At 42.4% G+C, this 20,672-nt stretch overlaps 1 protein-coding gene across 13 annotated transcripts in view; it reads right to left on the bottom strand.

The window, feature by feature from the left end:
• The window catches only part of DEPDC5 (DEP domain containing 5, GATOR1 subcomplex subunit), a 63,544-nt gene that overhangs the window by 11,012 nt on the left and 31,860 nt on the right, over nt 1–20,672 (bottom strand). For 6 of the 13 annotated variants that reach the window (XR_007769527.1, XM_050924330.1, XM_050924331.1 and 3 more), the window contains 14 exons: nt 18,224–18,289; nt 16,445–16,628; nt 14,940–15,100; nt 13,532–13,649; nt 13,203–13,370; nt 11,926–12,145; nt 10,878–11,011; nt 8,225–8,333; nt 5,394–5,456; nt 3,491–3,642; nt 2,534–2,611; nt 1,968–2,100; nt 763–871; nt 80–307 (listed from right to left, as the gene is read on the bottom strand). Coding sequence is in view for 12 of the 13 variants with exons in the window: in XM_050924330.1 (XP_050780287.1) it covers nt 80–307; nt 763–871; nt 1,968–2,100; nt 2,534–2,611; nt 3,491–3,642; nt 5,394–5,456; nt 8,225–8,333; nt 10,878–11,011; nt 11,926–12,145; nt 13,203–13,370; nt 13,532–13,649; nt 14,940–15,100; nt 16,445–16,628; nt 18,224–18,289 (1,923 nt within the window). In the remaining variant the exon portion in view is untranslated. The remainder of the gene's footprint in view (nt 1–79; nt 308–762; nt 872–1,967; nt 2,101–2,533; nt 2,612–3,490; nt 3,643–5,393; nt 5,457–8,224; nt 8,334–10,877; nt 11,012–11,925; nt 12,146–13,202; nt 13,371–13,531; nt 13,650–14,939; nt 15,101–16,444; nt 16,629–18,223; nt 18,290–20,672) is intronic. The other 7 variants (XM_050924323.1, XM_050924324.1, XM_050924326.1 and 4 more) reach the window with 4 other exon arrangements.

Here is a 20,672-nt window from a genome sequence, read left to right as displayed (position 1 = left end):
ATACCCTTGGTTGGCTGCTATTCCCCTTCAAAACTACTCCCTTGTACTTCACCAGATGTCATCTGTGTTCCGCATCTACCTAATAGTGCGGCTGCCTGGCTCCGTCCTCCGAAACTGCGGCTAAAGGAACTGTGCCTACTTGCATAAGAGGCTGGGCGGCTGGGAAGCCAGGGCAGGAGGAATGCTGGGATTTCTGAGTGCAAGAGCTCTTCTGCCACAAATGCCACCTCAAACCATTTCCTCTGGAAAGTGGAGAAATCGTCCATTGCTGCTGTGTGCCACATGGTGGGTGGCTGCTGCATACCCACTGGATAAAGGCAATGGGAAACAGTTGTCAGTCAAGAACAAGGACCCCTTAACACACAAGGTTACCATTACACTTCCTGAGTTTCTAGAGCCTAGGTTCAGAGGGAGCTGGAGATACCACATTTGTCCTCCGATTCCCATCCTATGAGTTGACAGGTTAAGGAAATTTGGTGATCTTTTCTAAAGGGTATGTGGTGAGGAGGGTGGGGAGAGCTGAATTGCCCATCTGTCATTAAATTACCCTTTATTTTTTGGTGTTCAATTCACAAAGGCTAGGGCATCTCTTTGGATCCCTATACACTATCCCCCATCCTCCAAACATTTATTTAAGAGTGCTCCCCTTTTCAAATCTCTTATCAGGATAAACTTCTGCTGCAACACCTACAACTCAACAAAATTCAAGGTCTACACTGAGGGGCAACAGTGGAAAGCTCAGTAGTTACATCAAAGTCTGACCTCGGTCTGGCTCCTTATCAACGACAATCTTGTAGAAGTAAAACCCATAGATGAAGGTGCGCAAGGCCTCTCCAGATGCGTGAACAATCAGCTGCTCATCCAGCATTTTCTAAAGAAAAAAACAAATGAAAAGCAGCTTTCAGTGATGAATCGGGGCTTTGGGGTGGGAATGGGGAAACATTAGGAAAGCGAGTCTTGCCTTTGGAGACATTAAAGGTTCAAGCACCTCACCTGTAAAGATGAGAACGGCAGAAGTGCTTCCCTAGACATGCCGAAAACACAGCAGGCTAGTAGTGAACAGGGTCAGAAGTCTTCATCTTCCAGATAAATTGTGTTTTGTCCCTTCAAAGTTCCCTATTAACAACTAGTCTCTTTCCAATCTGCCTACTACCTCCAGCGTTTGCCCTCTTACTTATGTGCCTTTGTCTTACATATGGGTTTTCAGGGAGCTGCAAGTAGCCATCACGTGGCTTCAGGGCTCAGAAAGGTTCTAGGATTCTCTGTGCTAACTGATGTGGAGTCTCAGTAAAAGTGAATTCTAGAGCATTTCTGAGCCTCAAAACACAAACCCTGATGTGGTTCAACAGGGAAGAGAAAAACCTACCATATGAAAAAAAAAAAAAAAGAAAAAGTGTGTGTGTGTGTGTGTACGTGTACGTACTTATTTAAGTATCCTTGAACAGAACAGTTTTATACTCACTGTTCTTGTGACAGCCCTAGTACTCACAGCAGTTAGAAGAAAATACAACCACATTGCAGTGACTTACACTCCCAGCTAAAACTAGGGCTTTTGATAACCACCAGTCAGTGTGAGACAGTATGTAAAACTGCCACCATCACACCAGCAGGGACAAAAATGCAACACCTATTGCACATCATGCTGCTCTGTGATAGGATATCTAAAATCAAACCATTGAAGAAAATATTTTTTCCAGCCAGTATCTGACTTACAAAACAAACATTGTTGTATATTTATTGTGATCTCCATCTAAAACTAACACTTATTGGGGGAAGGAGAGGTATAAAAACCTGGTGAAAGAAGGTAACATTTCCTTACATATACATAGTAGTAGAGACACTCTTGAAAAATATATTACTAAGAGGATTTTGAGAGGAGAGAGAGAGAGAGAGAGAGAAAGAGAGACTTTCCCCAGTTAATGGGACATTTCTGGCTCATCCACCAGCCCTCTTGTCAATTCTCTCACCTGCATTATGTCAATGGCCATAGCCTGGGTCTGCACCCCTTCCAGGTTGTTCACCAACCAGTGGACTACCTCAGCACTGATGAAACAATACGGAGAGAGGCCCTTCTGTTCAGATAGAAGCTGGATCCCTGTACTGAATCCCAACAAGTTAAGCATGTAATTAACATGAACTGACATCACACAGAAACACAGAAAAATTACTACTGCAGTGGAGGAAAACCCAGAATGAGAACTCTGAAGTTCTCTGTAGCTTGTGTACCATTAGTCTCTGAGACTGCAGAAGTTTGTATTTTGCAATGGAGAAAGCTCCTAAATTACTCCCTCTACAGTGGTTCCTGCTTAGGCACGCCTGGAACTGTAGCACCTGAACTCTATGCAGCCACATTTGTACCTTAATTTCTACAGTGACTCCTGCTGGGAGAGGCTAGAACTGAATAATACAACGATTGCTAAAGAAAAGTTATTCCACCATAGATCATGAAACTCTTCCATTGGATGCCCACCCATCAAATCCTGCTTCAAAGTCTCACAGTGAGATTTGAGGCATGTTTTGACTCAAAACTTACGTGGGGTGCTTCATGGCTTCAAGAATCTCGATCAGAGTGGAGGAAGAAGTCAGGGAGCTTGCAGAAGACTGCTGAGAGCTGCAAAGTAAATAAAATTGTGTTTAACAGTTCTGTAGCTGCCAGTCTAGTTTGGCAGATGTTTAGGAGAGCTGCTGTTTCTTCTCTTCACAGCAATAATTGTTCCATGTTTTATCTTCGGTTGTTGGTGCATGTGCCAGTAATTTGCAAAAGGGAGGAGAGTCCACGTACGTAGCTCTCGCCTCAGGAAACCTCCTTAGTGAAGCATAGAGCAAAGGGGAGGAGTTAGTTACCTTTAAGGAATAAACAGAGATGACGGAAGAACAGGTGAAAGCTGTAAGCACATTTTTGCACTGGATTTACTCATGCTATACAAACCCAATTGAATGCACTGTAGTTCAGAAGCAATTTAAAACACGCTATTTTAAAGATACTAACATGGGAAACAGGTGCTACTATAGTTTATTTTTAATACCACTTCCCCCACCGTGTTTCACCACCAGATTGGAACCCTTGGTTTCCAACAACCCACTTGATCCAACTATGCACTGGAGGGACCCCTTTCTCCTCAGAGAAGAGAAGGTATTGATTTCCATGTCCATTCAAACCCTGGCTTGGTGCTCCCCTAATAGACCACAAAAAAGTTCTGGAAGGAGCAGACTGCTGGGGTGAGGAAAATCAGGCTCATGTCCATTCAGTGCTGGACAACTGGGCTAGAAGACTCGTTTTAGTGCCACTATTCAAGGACAGCATTCTTCATCTAAGTCACAGAACATGGTCTTCAAGTGATATGTGCCTTCCAGTGCTGACATGCTGACACTGGCATGAGCACAGCACATACTGTCCTATATTTCCTATGCTAAGTACCCCCACCCCTGTTACCAACAAGAGGAATGTATTGAACAGAATATCATTACAGAACTGCGGTGCTCTTCTTACCTGTTCTCAATGGAGCCAGTTGTGGCATATCCCTGGTCTCCTACATTCTGGGAGCCTCCAAGGGGCTGAGTGCTGCCCCTATCAGCTGACTGGCCTGTGTTTATCAACATGTTGCCATCTAGGGCTGGAGGAACTGTCTGATCTATAGAGACCTGTAAGGACCGCAACATAGCAACACCTTTATGTAATTCACAGCACAATCCTTTTTCCACTACCCCAGCCTCTCGTAAGCACCCCAGCTCAGACTCTTCCTGGGGCAAGCAGTCCTTTATGCAACCATATATATGCAACAAAGACAAACACAGTCTTGTTTTGGTCAGAGTTATTGACAACTCTGCAATTCATTACATCAGTGTCCCAAATTGACCCAGATTAACAAAGATCATCAAGTAAGCAGCAACCGTGCTAAGAGAACTGGTGGCAAGGCAGCAAAGCTGGCGGCAGTCTGATATTTTCAAATTTTAAAATGAACAAGAAAGGATTTAGATTTAAGAGAATAAGCACCACCACACAGCCATGGCAACTGATAGAACAGGATCTCAAGTCACTGAATAGAAGTGGTGAGCAATTTAAAAGATAACCTCAGCTCTTCCTTTGAGATTGAAGCAAGTGAATTCAGCAGAGGGATTGCAGCTTTCATTATGCAAAACAAAACAAAAAACACTCATGCACACATATCTCTCTCTCTCTCTCTCTCTAAAAAGAAGCCATAATCCATCTATCTTTGATTTTTTTTTTTTTAGGGTAGTATCAGGAGACTGATTGGCACTCGCCCACAGCCATGTCACTGAGTGATACTACAGGACACTTTCCTCCCGCAGGAACACTTGTACTAGTCCATGGCAGACTGAATAGTTAGCAAAAATTAACATAAAAGCCTTTCAGAAAGAATGGGAATGCAGAAAGATTCAGCAAAAGACAGGCTGTAATTATCAGCTGCCATCTGCCATTAACACATATGGCTTAGGGAAAGACAAATTATGTAAAAGCTACATAAGAGGAGTGGGTGAAGGAGACGAACAGCAGAGAAAGTCTAACTCAAACAGGTGTACAATTAGGGCTGATCTGCCTTTGTGATTCCACAGTGCCCAGATTCAAGCACGGGGCCTGACTGACGGCATACAGCTCCGCTTGGCAAGGAATTTGATGGAAGATGACAGGCAATTCTGGGGGGTTGGAGAAGGCTTTACTCTGTGTCACCTCTCCTCACTGCCACCACCCAAGCTCTCACACTTTGCAAAATGTGCCCTTTCGAAACAGCCAAAAGTGGCAGATGCTCCATACTGAAGTTACAGCACATTCATCCCTCCCAACCCCAGAGCTGGCTTGGACTAGCAGCACTCTCTGAGGATGTATTACCCTGTAACCAACTACTAAGGAGTGCGCAAATGGCATCTGACACTACTACCCCATGAGACCATAGTGAATTCCACAATGTTTCCACCCCTGAGTGACCTAAGAATTCTAAGGTGGCACCTTGACCTGGTTCTCTACAGCACCAGCTATCAAGCAGATACCACGGGTGATATTTAACAGAAAATTAAACAAGAGCTATTGCCATCCTTGTTTAGTGAAGGAAGGTAGAAATCAGGAACTTACTAACTATGTGAAAGCAAAAGTTTGAGAATTTGGCAAGTAAACAACAACAAAGAAGGGTACAGGAGTATCCAAAACTTAATACAAATACAGAGCTGTGGATGGAAATAAGTGCATTCACCAGCAGTCCCTTTATATTAATTACTGTCCTTTTAGTGCAATGCACATCTCACCACTGCAGAAACCAGTGAGCACATGTGGTAACTAGCCCAGGCCCAGTTTCCTCAGTTACAAGTTCAGGACCTGAGATGCACTTCATTGTTTCAGTCCTGATGCCAGGGATGGGAAGATCTGATTCAGAACTGACCTGTGGGTGGAAGGTCGAAGCCGTGCGTGGGCTGCGAACAAACTCCATAAAGAAGGCCCCATCCTGAAGGCATCGGAGGAAGTAGAAGCAGTAGCAGCGGCAGCAGTGACAGGAACAAGGAGGTGAAGAAAAGCAAAGACAGCGTTGTGCAAATGTGCAGTCACCACAGGGAAGGAGTGAAAAACCAAAAAGACACCTCTGTCCAGATAGGCAGGCACGTCAGAGTTCAGAGCATCAGCAGACTCTGCTCTGAGATATTCTGCCTCCTTGTTACAGATGCCCCAGTCAATCACATTAGACCATCACACTGATCATGGGCCTGTTCAAGCACATGCAGCTCTGAGCACAGCCTCAAATTCTATTACAGTGCAGGGGAGCGGGAGAGAAATTCACTGTAGAGAAACTATTTCACCAATGTCAAAGCATGCACAAATTAAATGGGCACTCCCCCTCCTACACACATACCTGGCATGGACTCTTCCCTTGCTGCTAACCAAGGACTTGTGCCAAGAGCCTCCTCCCACAAAAGATAAAGCAATTGATCCTCTCTAGGTTTTCATTTGTGTTTTCATTCTTTGTTGCCTTCTTTAGGCACAAGCCTTTCTCCAGTCTGAAGTTACTAAGCTGGGTCTGTATCTGGGGTACATGTATACATGACTTATGTCCTCAGGGACTTCACTACATGGTTATAAACCTGGCACCTTCTTTGGTGCAGGAACATGGCAGGTGAGCTGTGGCCCCAAACACACATGCCAATGAAAGCAACTTCACAAACTGCCAGGTGTTCCCCAGATAGTTTTTGTACCAAGCTAACTCATCATGCTAACCACTCATGGTTGTCTGAGAACTGCCTGCTGAATTGATCCACCGTAGTGTCCTGCAGCCTGGGAAGGTGCACTCTGGTGTAACTGACTCAGAATGCTCCCTTTTGTCTGTTGATGTAACACACAGCTGTGGTAGTGTCTGTCAGCACTTGTTGTTGATCGTTGATCCCAGGGGTAGCAGCAAGGATCCCTTGCATGCCAGGTGGATGGCTCTGAGCTCTAGGATGTTTATGTGATGCATGAGGTCATGTATTCCAGAAGTCTGAGACATGCTCGTATTGATGTTTTTGGGTGAGTCTGAAGTTGCATGATGACATTTGCTATTGTTTGGAATCTTTCATATACAAATGGAAACATTTAATTGTAACCTGTGAATGTGAAAATACCCGTTGCTTTCTTTAAAATCTCTATTTGTAGGTATTTATAAAAGAGTTTATCACTGGAGTATCCAAGCACTGCCAGTGACTGATGAACTTGTCTGAACTCTACACTAAATCTTCCATGAAGGACAGATTTTAATATGGTTATGGCCAGCAGCATTTGTGCTTAGAGCAAGGTCTCCTACATAGCATGTGATAAAACATTTTGCCAGCGGAGTCAGCAGGAATCACTGACAGCCAAGCTATTCCTTCCTCCATCTGTAGAGCATGCTGGTTCCCCATATCGCTCTCCTCCCCCGCGTCCTGCTATGCGAAATCCCAGCAATGGTGCAAAAAGCAGTGTGGTTTTTAAACTAGGGAAGAAGAGTGAAGAAGTGCAGGTTACTATGCAGTAGAGGTTTAAGATGAGATTTTATAGCACAAATTAGGGTCTGAAGGTTTGCAAATGTACTTCAGTCTTCATATTCTGCACCTAGCTTTTCCAAGTTTAAGTGTATCGATCTTCTCCTCTCAGGCAGCTCAGCGAGGTCCATGTCTCCAACACAAATACATGTTTATTAGTGAAAAAGTCAAAACTTCAGTGCCAGTTCCACTGGCAATACAAACTACATTCAAACACAGATCTTTAGGGGGATGCTGTATATGCCCCGGGTACTGTACCATTGACACTTTCTTAATGGTCCGTACGAAGGTACCAAAGGGGCCCTTCTCAGGCTGTTGGCTGCCCCTCGACAGTTAATCCCAAGACAGGTCAGACTTATGAATCTTGTGTCTTGACTCAGTAGGAACCTGTGTCTCAGCTCTAGAGCAGTGCTCCTTCCAACCCCATCAGACGTCATCAAAGCCAGAACGGAGGCAAATAACTGTAGCTTCTCCGTCAACATAGCTCTGGAGGCTTAGGGTAGAATCTTGGCTCCCCGGGGCTCTGGAGAATGACAGACTGGAGGACTGAGGTCTAGAGTGGAATCCTTCCTTTCAGTGTCCAATGAGCTTGCAGAGTGCTCCAAGAGGAACAATTTTAAGCAGGTTTTTCTAACTTTGAGTTTGCTTAGAAAAGAGGTGATACATGGTACATCGCTCAGGAATATGTCCCTCTCCTAAACAAAATAGACACTTAAAGAGCTCATCATTAAGTGGCATTGAAGCTTCCCACAAGGGGCAGGTTTCAAACCTCAGAGATTTAGCTTCTGATATTTTGCCAGAGCCCCTGTATGGGGCTGTGTATGTGATGTTTCTATCTTAAAACCTGAACCTGTCTAAAATAACGCAAAACAAGTTGTGTGTTGCCAATGGGCAAGAAGACTAACTTAGCACAGTGTACAGAGCAGCAGGCCAACGCCGCAGGGGTTCTATCTGGCTGCCACAAGTGTTAAGAATGAACTGAGGGACAGCTGGACCTGCCCCACCCTTTCTGCCATTTTGGGGTGGGGAGATGCACAAGGACATCTAGGATGCAAAGCAGCAGCCCCAACAGACGTCGCTAGCTTTAAACATATCTGATCTCACATGCATGGCACATATGCAAATCAAGAGTGGAATCTATGTGTAACAGAGTTCTTGGAGTGATTGTAATTTCAGAAGAGACTCTCTCAAGTATCAACTAGAGACTGGGCCAGAGTGTTGTTACCTTGCGTGGGCTGTCCACATAGGTGGGAGTGATGGCAATGCTCCCACTCTCAGCAGGTTGGGAAGAGCTCTTCCCAGAAAGCATTGCTGCTTGCTGCTCACCCAGGGTCCTAAAACAAAGGATAAAAAGCCATAAAGATTGTACGGTCCAACCTGGGACACTATGTAACACTGGCTGAAAACTATTGTTTTGGGAGGAAGCATTGCTGTGCTTTCTAGAGACAGATGCTTTCCCATACACTCAACCTCAAAAGGGTCTATCTGCTTCTTAGAAAAGGATGATTTTACCCCATATACACAATACCTTGGAGTCCTGAATCTATTAACTGCTTCTCCTAGTGCACAGTACTTGCTGCCCTCTGAATATGTTCAAAGCTCTCCCCTAGTACACGAGCATCAAACTCCTTGTTTTCAGTGGTATATCTGGTACCAGCACTCTTGGAATTTACTCACCATCATTCCTAAATTATTGCTGGTAACACATCTACTTAGCCTCAGTTTTACAGCCATTTTAGCCAGACACTTTTGTGCAAATGCAGCTATCATAGAGCACTTTCCATAGGGATTTGCAGAAGGAATAGTACTAGAATTTATAAAATGCGACTAACTCTGTTGTATTATGATGGGAGTTGTTAGAGTGAAAATCTCTTACAAGTACTAAGCATTTTGTTTGTTTTTAAGAGGAAAATGGCAGTTGGGGCTGCCAAAATATATCTTTTTTTTCTTTTTCACATGAACCTATAGACTATTTCTGCCTGAGCTGATGAATCTCAAATATGGACATTCAGTCAAAACAGAGCCAGTATGAACTGACACAAACATTTTTGAGATACAGAAAAGAAGATTACTTGACATTTCATGTACAATGAACAGGTACTTGCCCTCATCCCACAATGTATTGCTAAGCCCAACACAAAAACAGAGGGAAGAGGTAGCTAGGAAGTTTGAGGCCTTGGTTATGCTGAGTTATTAGCTACCAGTGCAGCCACACCCATAACTAATCTTCAGCGCGGATGTGATTTAAAACAAGGTAGCTCAGTTTCTAAGATGCACCAATATAAATTGTATTGCACCAGTGCAAGACATGTCCATTCCAGAGGGTTTGCACTGGTGCAGCTACACTGGTGGCTGAAATCTCAGCTGTGGACAAGGCTTTAGTCTTGCAATAGAAAATCAAACACACTGAAGCTATTCCAATAGAGAAGGAAGACAGCTCATAAAGCTAGCGCGCAAACATAGTTAACCAACAGTGTCTCCTACAGTCTATGAGCTGTGGCTTCAAAAATCCTTCTGCAAGACTCACCTCCCTGCTGGTGTCACCTGCTCAAGGACTTGAATTCAATTCTCTCCTCTTGCTGGAAGGAGCATGCGAGTGTGTGCGTAAAACTGATTAGCACAAGTGGGCGTTAACAAGGAGTTAGAATGTCTGTGATAATGGGACTTACTCTCAAATCCACCCACAGCACTGAGAGCAAAGCAGCCTAGTGTGATAAAGTGCTGGTGTCATGCCAAATTCCAATTCCCTGTTTAGTCTCTTTCCTCCCTGTACGTTATATTTCCTGAGTTGAAGTAACTTTCCTACCACCTCCTCTGAAGTGTTTTAGTTCATAATGAAGATTTTGAATATTCTAACAACATTAATCAGGAGATTCCAAACAAATTTCTTGTGTCACTAAAAATCTTGGTTTAAAACCATAAAGATCTCTATGGTTTGGGATCTGGTTAGCTTAGAGACTGCCTCTCTCCTACACACTCAATGGATAGATCATCTGAGTAGCTATGGCTGTCAGTCATAGATGGGTACTAACGGATTGGAAGCAGGGTGTCTTCAGCAAGGGTCTGGAAATAGTTTTGTTTGCACTGACATTGGTACAGCCTTCCTGCTAGCTTAGTCTTAATATATCACACACATTCCCATATAATGTTTAGTACCCTCAGAACAGTAACAATAATGGATATAAGCAAGCATGAACACGAGCTTCATTACTGAAATGTGAGTGCTGTTGAGAGACCTGCTGATGTCTGATGTTATAACTCAAGGATGTTAATGATATATTACTGGACTCGACAAACCATATCCTCAAATGTTTTATGAACAATTCTATACAAAGTAATGTTATACTGACTGTGTTGTATCCTACCACCTGGATGGTAGTATCTCAAATGTGGAGCTCAATCCTTCTGAACTGTTAATGTCAGAGATGATCATCCTTCAGAGCCCGGTGCAAGGCTTATCTTTTTACCCAAGACTGTGCTGGGTGGATCTAAACGAAGGCACTTCCTTACCACTTCCTCCACTTTCCTTATTTCTCTCAGAGTGGGTAGGTGATTCATTCGGGGGTAGGGCCAGTATTGTTGCCTGTAGCAAGTGGTACAAACATGTTTCACGTGTGATGCACCAAGAAACTACGGTGATGATGTCCTTGTAAATTACTAATATAATCTTATCTCTTTGCTACCCTTGCACTTGTACAGATGTAACATATCCTGTCCTACTGAAAAGGATGGCATTTCCTCACTGTTGTAACTCCTCTCAGGGAGCAAAATCTGAGGTGTTTCTTTTGTTTGATGATAAATTCCCCAATGTGCTGAAGCCCGTGCCAGGTGGATGCTCTGTGATAAGGGTGTTTATTAACTAAAGTATTCAGACTCACTTCTGACTGGCTTCCATTTCCAATAGGGCTGAAAGGGCTGAGGTTCCCTTCTTCCCAACAGGAGGCCCAGAAGGCTCCAGAGAGTGAGAGGAGATTGGGCCAGCTATCTGCAAGCCTTTCATAGCAGCCCCTTTCTAAGTAAAATGGAACAGAAGAGGAAACAATGAGTCAAGGTCTTCAAGGTTCAGCTGATCAACAATAAAAAGTCACACCTTATAACAGTGATAATACTTTGGAGACAGCACGTAACAAAAGAGTAAGGGCTTCTCTACACGGGGAAACTGACTAGAATAGCAATTCCAGAGTAGCTCCCCATCGGGTGTCTTTTCCAAAATAAAAGTGACTTTGTTCTGGAATAATTACCGTGCTCACAAAATGGAGTAAATATTTCAGAATTTATTCCAGAACAGTATCTCCACACAGGCGAGTTATTCTGAAATAGGTATGTGGTTCATTCTCCCCCTTGCAGACAAAACCTAAGATGGGAAAAATAATTAGACCCCCCTGAACTAGAAAAGTTACTAAACATACTCTCCTTCATTTATACACTTCTTAAGCAGCACAGGACTCTTCGGGTGAATTTCATATACCTGTAAGCAATAGCTAATAGTATTGGCCATTTGGTGACTCTCAAAGTACAGTTATAGACAACGGATCCACCGACCTGTATGACTTCCTTTACTCGAGCTGTTGAGTGCAGCACTCAGCCTGCTCAGTTCAGAAAAGTATATCGTTTCATTCCATAGAGGACGGGGATCTTCTGAGCATCATTCCCTTAGAAGCAGGATGCACAATGCCCCCACATTCACTATTGCCACAGTACAAAGCAGTGAAAGAGTCCTTCAGTGGATGGTGGTTCCCAAATATCAGGCTTGTTTCAGCAACAGACTGTCTCTGAGCAGAAAACAATGAAGCCAACGGGCGTAGTGTACAGTACAGCACTGCTTACTGCAATGCCAGTCAATTGGGAACGTTACTAGAGGGCTAGAAGTGCTTAAAAAAATTCAGCCTCCCACCCCACTAAAGTTTAGTTACAACACTGACTTACCCTGATCATCCGGTCTGATCGATGGCGCCGACGAATGCGATTCAAACCCTCCACAAAGCGGATGAAGCCATCCAAGAGCTGCCATTCCTCTTCATCGGAGCGGGGCTTGTCTCCATACACATCACAGTGTGCTTCACCTTCTGTAATGCGCTTTGTGGCACTGATGCAGGCTGGGAGCAGCAGAAAGCGCGTTCTCCAGAATTTCAGTGACTCAATAAGGCTGGAGGAAGGAACATGGTGGACAAATTAAAAAAGCAGACAGGGTACAGCATATCTCACAGCTGTGAATGACAGATTCTATACAACATGGTTGTGTGCCAACTTGCTTAGAGTCCAACAAGCAGATTACAATATCACTGAGTTACAACTGCAAAGATCACCAGGTCCCCACTGCATTCCCACTTCAATTAACAGAGTTAATACTTGCTTACATCCATGGTTTTAATGGATCTCATGGCTGTGCCATTAAGCATCAAATGACCTACATGCAATGGGGCATTCAGCAGGATGAATGTCAGTGGGAGGTATTTACCACAAAGCATGTTGAAACAGTACAGAAAAACTAATTTCCAGGTTGATAATGTCACATGGACCTTCACTTTTAATGTAACGCATTAGGCAATGCTGTAACAAGGTTTTAGTGTAAAAAAGAAAAAGGAAAATAAATTTCAGAGATACAGGCTAAGGCACAGAGGATTTCAGCTGAGACTTGAAATGAGATGGAAAGATACAAGGAGGCTGGTTCACCCGACAGATGATACAGAGGAAAAGGCGCTCAACCCCTTTGGAGATACTCTGAAGGGACAAAGAGAAGGCCAGTTTTAAAGCCGACAGAAGGGAGGGAGCACAGTCAAGCAAGGTCTGTAATTTGAGCAAGTCCACAGAAGGTTTTAAAAACTAAGGAAAGAAAATTTGAATTTTATCTAGAAATGAATGAGAAGTCAGGGAAACTGTCCAAGGATGACAAAACATCGTTGTACTTTTTTGCATGCACGGGGGATGGAGGCGGGTAAGAAACAGATCACAAATACCAGCATGCGTGAGACTTTGCACCAAAATCAGGCAATACAAAAATGGTGCTATGTAAAATTGAGACAAGGGTAACAGAGCTGATAATAGCATATAAATGAAAGCAGGTCAAACAATCCCTCAAGTACCACGTCACCACAGCTATTCAAGCCTTCACAGGGAAAAATGTTGGGTCAATTGTAGATCAAAAGGAAAAAGAAAAAAAAATAGGACACAGAGCAATCAGGATGGAAAATGAGATCTCTCACCTGAAGTCTTCAGAGCCAGCAGAGCAGATATACTGATCCAGGTAATTCCATTTGTATTCTTCCAGCCGCTCGTGGGAGAACTCGACCCAGCAGGAGACAAATTCAGAGTCAGAGTGTGAAGGGCACAAGCTGTAGGTGTAGTTTATCTGAGCAGACTCATAAGGATACCTGACAAAGACAAAGCAAGCCTCACCAATCCTGGCACTATCAACGGCAGCTCCTTGAAACAGAAGGCACGGAATACAGTCATCCAAGCAAATACAGGTAGGAGGAGACAGCAAGTCCGCTGGACAGGTGGTGCTAACTTACTTGACTGGAGAGATACTCACTTTGGCAGATATCGAGTGACTGTAATTATTTTGTCCTTCAAGATGACTTTGTGGAACGTACGGCCCATGCTCAGCCAATATTGATCTTCCTCCTCAGGCTGATTTCGTGATACAAGGCCTATAAGTAATACATAAAGAGAACATCTTTCTGTTCACCTATGTTAATAGTCACAGCTTTGTTGCACAAACTGCACCTATAACATAACATTCCATGAATGAGCCTCCAAACACGAATTAAACCAAGTGTCATCTTTAATACCATTTCTTTGAGGAAGGCTTGCTCAGCAAGATCAGCAGCAGACATGCTGCAGGAAGTGTTGTGCACCTAACTGATGGGCTGGTAATTTCAGCACCATTTCCCATCCTTCTCTGTGCTTCATTCCTGGAATTAATCCCTTAATGTGTTTTTCCAAACAAGTCTCATCATTTAAGCCTCTCCTTCCCACCCAAAACCACGAAGGGTAATAATTCTCATTCCTACTCTCACACATTCACCTTCCTCAAGCCTCCCCTTACTTTAAACTTTGTCCAAAAGACATCATTAACAACATTTTAAATGCAGCAAAGAGTCCTGTGGCACCTTATAGACTAATAGACATTTTGGAGCATGAGCTTTCGTGGGTGAATACCCACTTTGTCAGATGCATGCATTCACCCACGAAAGCTCATGCTCCAAAACGTCTGTTAGTCTATAAGGTGCCACAGGACTCTTTGCTGCTTCTACAGATCCAGACTAACACGGCTACCCCTCTGATACTTAACATTTTAAATCAAATCCTGTACTTAGACTGTGATTCCAACACAGGGAAGCGGGACCGCATTACCTCACATAATCTAGAGACCATCTACACTGGGTATTAAACTGCGTTAGCTGAAGCATGGTTTTAAGACATTTCTGGCTAACCCTGCCCACTCTGGACTAGACACAGCCATTTTAAAGTCATGTTTCAAAAGACTTATTCCAGACTAAAATTGAAAAAAAAAGTTTCAGAAATAGCTGTACCTGTTCTACAGTGACTAGGCAAATTGTATTTAAACCTGTGTTAGCACGAACTATGTTAAACAGGCTCACCTACATATTTCAAATCCTAGTGGGTACAGGGCCCATTTCTTATAAGTCTCCAAACAGAGTTCAGAACTACTTTCCTGGATACACTCTGCCCTACCTCCCCAACCCCATATCCATCTCCTGCAATCACAGCTGACTCTCCACTGTCTGCACTTGTGCTGCTCCCTATCTGGAAATCTCTCCCTCCAAGTAACCAAACTACATAAGACAAAGTAAAATGTGAAGAGAAAAAATGAGTCTGACTGATCACTGTGGAGGCTGTTGGGGGAAGAGGAGTGAAGGAAAGACAGGACAGAATTTATTATGGAGTAAAGGAGCTACAAAGCAGGTTACACTCACCTCGGCTGTAGAGGGGGCTACTGCTCAGAGGGGGTGGTACAGTGGTAGTTGGTTTCTGTGGTTTGGGATGCACAATGATTTGATATCCTTGCATGAGACGCTGACAAATGAACTCCTCAAACACTTGTTGGGCTGTCATCTGCACACCTTCCTCATCTCTCCTGAGCACAAGGGGTTAATCACAAGACCAATCAGCTAAGGAACTGGCCAAACACCTGCTCTTGTTTCCACTTTTCCCAACTGAGGCCCTATTACTGCAGTGGAATCTGCACAGGTGGAGCCTTGTGCCTGCACAGATCTACTTGCAAGATCCGGATGTAAGACAGCTGCACTTCTATCAACAGTTCATGGGGATGGATATTACCAAACTGGCTGGAAATATTAGTTGGCATTTTGCAAACAATTCTGAAGCTAGTGACAATAAGAGGCATTATGACCATCAAGATTTATTTACAACAGGAGCAGTTAAACTTCTGACAGCTGTATTTTTCAGCACTTGTACTATTTAGCAAATATAGTCATAATGATATTCACTTTTATAAGACTTTTCATCAGACAGTCTCAAAGCAGCTCAGTAACATGAATTTAAACTCAAACACCTTTAAAATGGTGAGAACACTTTCCTTCCTCAGAAAGGGGCAATTTAAGGCACAAAGCGGTTAAAAGATTGGCTCATCATTGCCAATCAGCAGGAGAGCTGAGAATAAAACCCAGAAGTCCTCACTCCTGGTGCTCTGCTGTAGCCAACAGCCCCTATATTCCCTTCTTCTCCTGAATACTGCTATCCTGCTCCCAGAGGGGCAGACATTTCTCCAAGCAGATTAATTTACTTTAATAAACCCATTTATTATACCTTCTAAGTGCCTAAAGTGTAATATTTTAGTCTCTCATTGCAAGAGGTTTTATTCCTTCCTAACAGGGCAGTAGCCAATATAGCTCTGTTTTGTTACTTCATAGTTGGTGGGAAGTTTCAGAGACGTTGAAAGGAAGATGCATGGTTTTGGGAAGAGTATTCTGCTATCTGGTGGCTACTGCAGAATTGCAAGAGAATCTCAGAGTGTCTTTTGGTTTATCACATCACGATGGTTTTCCTTTCAAAAAATTCTCCCAACAAAGCATCTCTGGAAATGTGGTGGAGGAGTGTGCGTGTGTGTTTTTTTTTTTTTTTTTTTAAAGAGATACTCTGTATTCCAGGACATTTATCACAAGAAATATGGGGGTTGTTTTTTTTTTTTTTTTTTGTAAATAAACAACCATGTCAAAAGTTTTCTACCCAAACTAATTTCTAAATTTCTAAAACTAACAGATGTTACCAGTGGACAAGGTGCAAAGCTGTCATCTACAGAGAAAGGCTATCTATTCCACCACTAACTATGTTGGCAACTCTATATATTGTATGAAAGTCACAAAATGTTCATCTTCTACCAGATCATCCCTGCCTGGGATTATCTGGAACTTTTTGGTTCAATGCAACAGACTGTACAAGAGGACGTGTTGGCACAAACCTGTCAATGTCAGCTTCTGGGAGCAGATCATAGCAGCCCTCAGTGTAGTCATTCTGCAAGCTCTGGCGGTCTGGGAAGTAGTCCGTGGTGAGAGGAAGGCATGCCGGAGTAGTGAGAGATTTCCAGTCCACCCCAACTGTACAACAGAAGCCTGGCACTACGGGGGGAGCAGACAGTGTCAGAACTGCCTCGTTGCATCATGGGGAGAAGACAATGGGGGTACGTGTGGTCACGCATGAAAAATTAGGGGTGGGGAGGGAGAACGAGGACGTGTGAAGAGAGGAAAGTTGGAAAGAAAGGCAAGTGTAAGATATGAATCAAAGCACCAGCAGGTTGGATGGGGAGGGAAGGAAGGTGAGTAAGAGAGAAAAGGGGAGGGAGAGAAAGACAGTTTGTTAAACAATGCAGTGCACATGCTAATTCAATCCCATCATGCAAATGGGATTCAAAGTTAATACCTTAAATTATCTGTTGATTGTAAGCTAGAGCTGAAATAGCTGCTGCGCTGCTGAGGTTACTGCAGATCAGGTGCAATTTCATATTATTAAACATATAAAGGAAAAAAATCAACATTCCAAGTCTGGACAAGCAAATCAGACCAGCTCCTTCTCCTGGATGATTGTAGGAGAAGTTGGTGAGGGAAAGAATAACAGCCTGTTTCTGGAATAGGTAGCATACAACAGCAGAAAAGAGAACATTTCTACAGTTATAAAAATAGAAGACAGCCAGAAGACGTGGGAAGAAAGGAAAATTAGTATCTTATAACCTGCTTTCCCCCCATTCCCCTCTAAATTTAGGCTATTGTTGTAAGATTCTGGAGATCTAAAACACAGATAATTCAACATCAAATAATATACATCAATCATTTGCCCAGGGATGCCTGAATCAACCAGCCCTAAGAGCTCTGGGCGATTACCGTTACATAAATCATTGCTGCACAGATCTCATCGATAAAGCTGTTTCGCTTTACCTTAAACATTTTAGTTTAACATTAATGAGGGGGGAAATACTGTTGCAAGAAACTGATACAAGACAAACTGTTGCAAGAAATGTTCTCTGAAGCAGAGTCACGCCCTCACTCTTGTAACAGATGGAGGCATATAAGCTTCAGTAAAGGCTATCTTGTACATAAAATGCTGGCCTTCCTTCTCTTTCATTAGATTGCCCAGCTGGCACCAAAACAGAACCTATATGGTTCAGAGGCAGATCAGGAGAGTCCAACAGCCTCTTTAGCTCTTTATGTAAAATTATGGGCAGAGGATGAATTGAGGAAATGGTACAGCTATTAATTTAATGAATTCTTAGACAGGAACAAGTAAAGCCATAGTATATAAGGGCTCTACAGAGAGCCACTAACAATCACAGGAAAGCAGAATGTAAACCTGACTGCTGCCACATATTCAGGGCATAACTTCACTACAGCTGCAGTGCCGTAGTTTAATGCTGCATCAATGGACGTGGTTTTTCCATCAGTGAAGTTAGATTAACTACACTGATGGAAAACTCTCTCCGAGAGGTGGAAGCTAGGTCAATGGAAGAATTCTTCTGTCGACTTGCCCTCTATACACAGAGGGTTAGGACAACCTAACTACAGCGCTCAGGGCATGAAATTTTCCCCAGCCCTTAACAACATAGCTACGTTGGTCTGATTTTTAAGTGTAGACCAGGCCTCACTAGACTCCCAACTCCTTGCTCACCAACCCCTATTGCCTTTGCATGTGCACACACCCCAGCCCTTGTCTACCCAGGTCTCCTGCCCAACCCTCCCATCCCGCTTACTTGGATCCAGAGAGGTGGAAACAGCATCTTCCAATGAATCTTTGTTCTGCGATCTGAGGTTCATCCCTGAGAGGCAGACATGTATTTTATTACAAATAATCATTTGTGCATAACATTCATTCCTCTTCCCTCCAAGAGAAATTCACACAAAAGTGCGTAAAGCTCAAAGTAATTGTATAATGCCTCTCTCCACCCCCAAGATATTTAGGGCACTGCATAACATAAAATATGTAAATACAGCCAACACATAAAAAGCCACCATCTTTAAATTCAATTAAAGTGGTCCAGTACTAAAGTGGATACCATGGTGATGGGCAGCTTTATAAATGCTTGCAATAAACAATAATTGAGAGTTACCCATAATTATTTAGCTTGCTAACCTCTAGATTTTACATTTAAAGGCTAACCCAATTTTTCCTAAATTGGGCACTTTTTTTGAACACGCAGGATGTTTCTATTTTTTTCTTACTTAAGGAAAAAAAGTGAGACGAATTAATATATATAGAATGTATCGAGGAAGATATTAAAGTTAGTAAAAACAAACAATGGAAACTGCCACAGAAATATTTATATAGCAAAAGAGGAAAAATAAGATTTACTACAGAGTTCAAATAACTTATGAGAGTAGATTATGTGGATTCAGGATAGCCCAGATGTTTTAGACACAGACTACCAGTGTACATGGCTTTCTGAAAAAACAAAAGAAAACCAAAAAACCAAAAAAAACCGGATGGTCCTCTGGATTCAGCCAGTATAGCTCTACCTGGCTGCCTAGGCACTTACTGAGCTGGAAATCTGGAAAGCGATGACCCTCTAAGAATTATTGCAATAGATTACATCTGCAAAAACAAACCACTGCTAAAATACCTTTAAGTGGAGAATATTTGGGGATGATAAAAGTAACCAAGGTGCTGAAAATATGGACATTCATTTATAAACTGTACTTTCTGCACCATTCTAATATAACGGGGAAAAAAGACAATATATTCATGATCAAGAGGGAAAAATTACAAGTGTTGTGGGCATTTTCAGATTTTGAGCCAAATCTTCTTCTGTGCTAGACTTCATCAACACTAACATTGAGTTAAACTGAGTTACTGTGGATTTATGCTAATGTAACTGACTGCAGAATTTGAACTTTTGTGTTTAACATCTTAACTATAGTGTTAATGATATGAAATAGACTCATAGTTCAGATAACTTGGAGAACGCATACTGGGCAGAGTTTCTAAATATTCACAGGGGCTGTTTTTATAAAGTTGGAACCCGCCGCTTTATCCAATAAATGAATATCCAAGAAAATCATGTTCTCTACATTATATAGCAATTACTGAAAGAACAGATGGGTTTTTGATTCCATGATGGCAGGAAATCAGAAGAGGAGGCAAGGACAAGTTGCCATTAATCTTACGTCAAACTCATTAATGACATCCGCCATCCACTTAGGAAAATTCATTAAGACTTGTTTTCTCTAAACTGTCATCTGGCATCTGCTGGACAATACAGATAACATGTTGAATGCCAATGTAAATAGTTGGGGTAATTTTTTTTCTTTTTTTTTTTTAAACTAAGGAGGCACATGTTGTAATACCTGAATGAACTATACTGTAGGCAGGAGAATGATGCCCTGATGTGATTCACTAAAAATCATTGTTGGAAAGATCTGTTCTGAATCACAGATGACTCATACCATAGGAAATGGAAAGATATAGGCTGGAGTCACATCCATGAAGTAGTGGCTTCAGCTCATTAGAGAGTTCAGTTATGAAGAGATGCTAATAGGGAATTTGAAGAAGCATGATAACTAGAGACATAATTTTGCCTATAAATCACATATGTAGTGGCTACTACAGGGGTTTTGAGGCTTCTCAAAATAATACAGTTGAAAAAGGAAAAAAAATTATTACTAGGAAAAATTATATATTCTGTGCATTCATGTTGCACAAATTATATACAGTATTTGAGGTGCAACAACTACCAGGTGCAACAACTACCAGAACAAAAATATGAAATCAACTTGGAAGATAGAAAAGTAAGGTAAGAAAATTAACCAGGAATTCAAATGAAATTCAATTGTTCAAATGAAACCCTGAGAAGGACATAAAATAGAAATAAATTTACAGTGGACTAGTTAACTGATATGGATTTACACACAATTAAAGCTGCAAAGAAATGTTATTGGCAGTAAGTTTGCTAGCAAATTGTTTTGGACACTGTGGTGTGCGGAGGGATGTGTATAGTAAGTGCAAAATCGTAACTATACATTGGAAGGCAAAAACTCAAAATGAACCTGTGAAATCAGAAAGAAGAAGAGAACAAGGGGAGTCTAAAATACTCTGCTCAAAGTGTTGGGAAATTCTACCATTGATCACGTTTCATCTAAATAGTAGATGACACTTTGAAAAGTTAGGCCACAGACAGACAGTTACGGCAACAGAATGCTTAGTTT

Source organism: Gopherus flavomarginatus, chromosome 15 (genome assembly GCF_025201925.1).
Source record: "Gopherus flavomarginatus isolate rGopFla2 chromosome 15, rGopFla2.mat.asm, whole genome shotgun sequence".
In the NCBI taxonomy this organism is placed as follows: domain Eukaryota; kingdom Metazoa; phylum Chordata; order Testudines; family Testudinidae; genus Gopherus; species Gopherus flavomarginatus.
The sequence above is the reverse complement of the archived record's forward strand: the minus strand, read 5'-3'. Positions and strand labels throughout refer to the sequence as shown.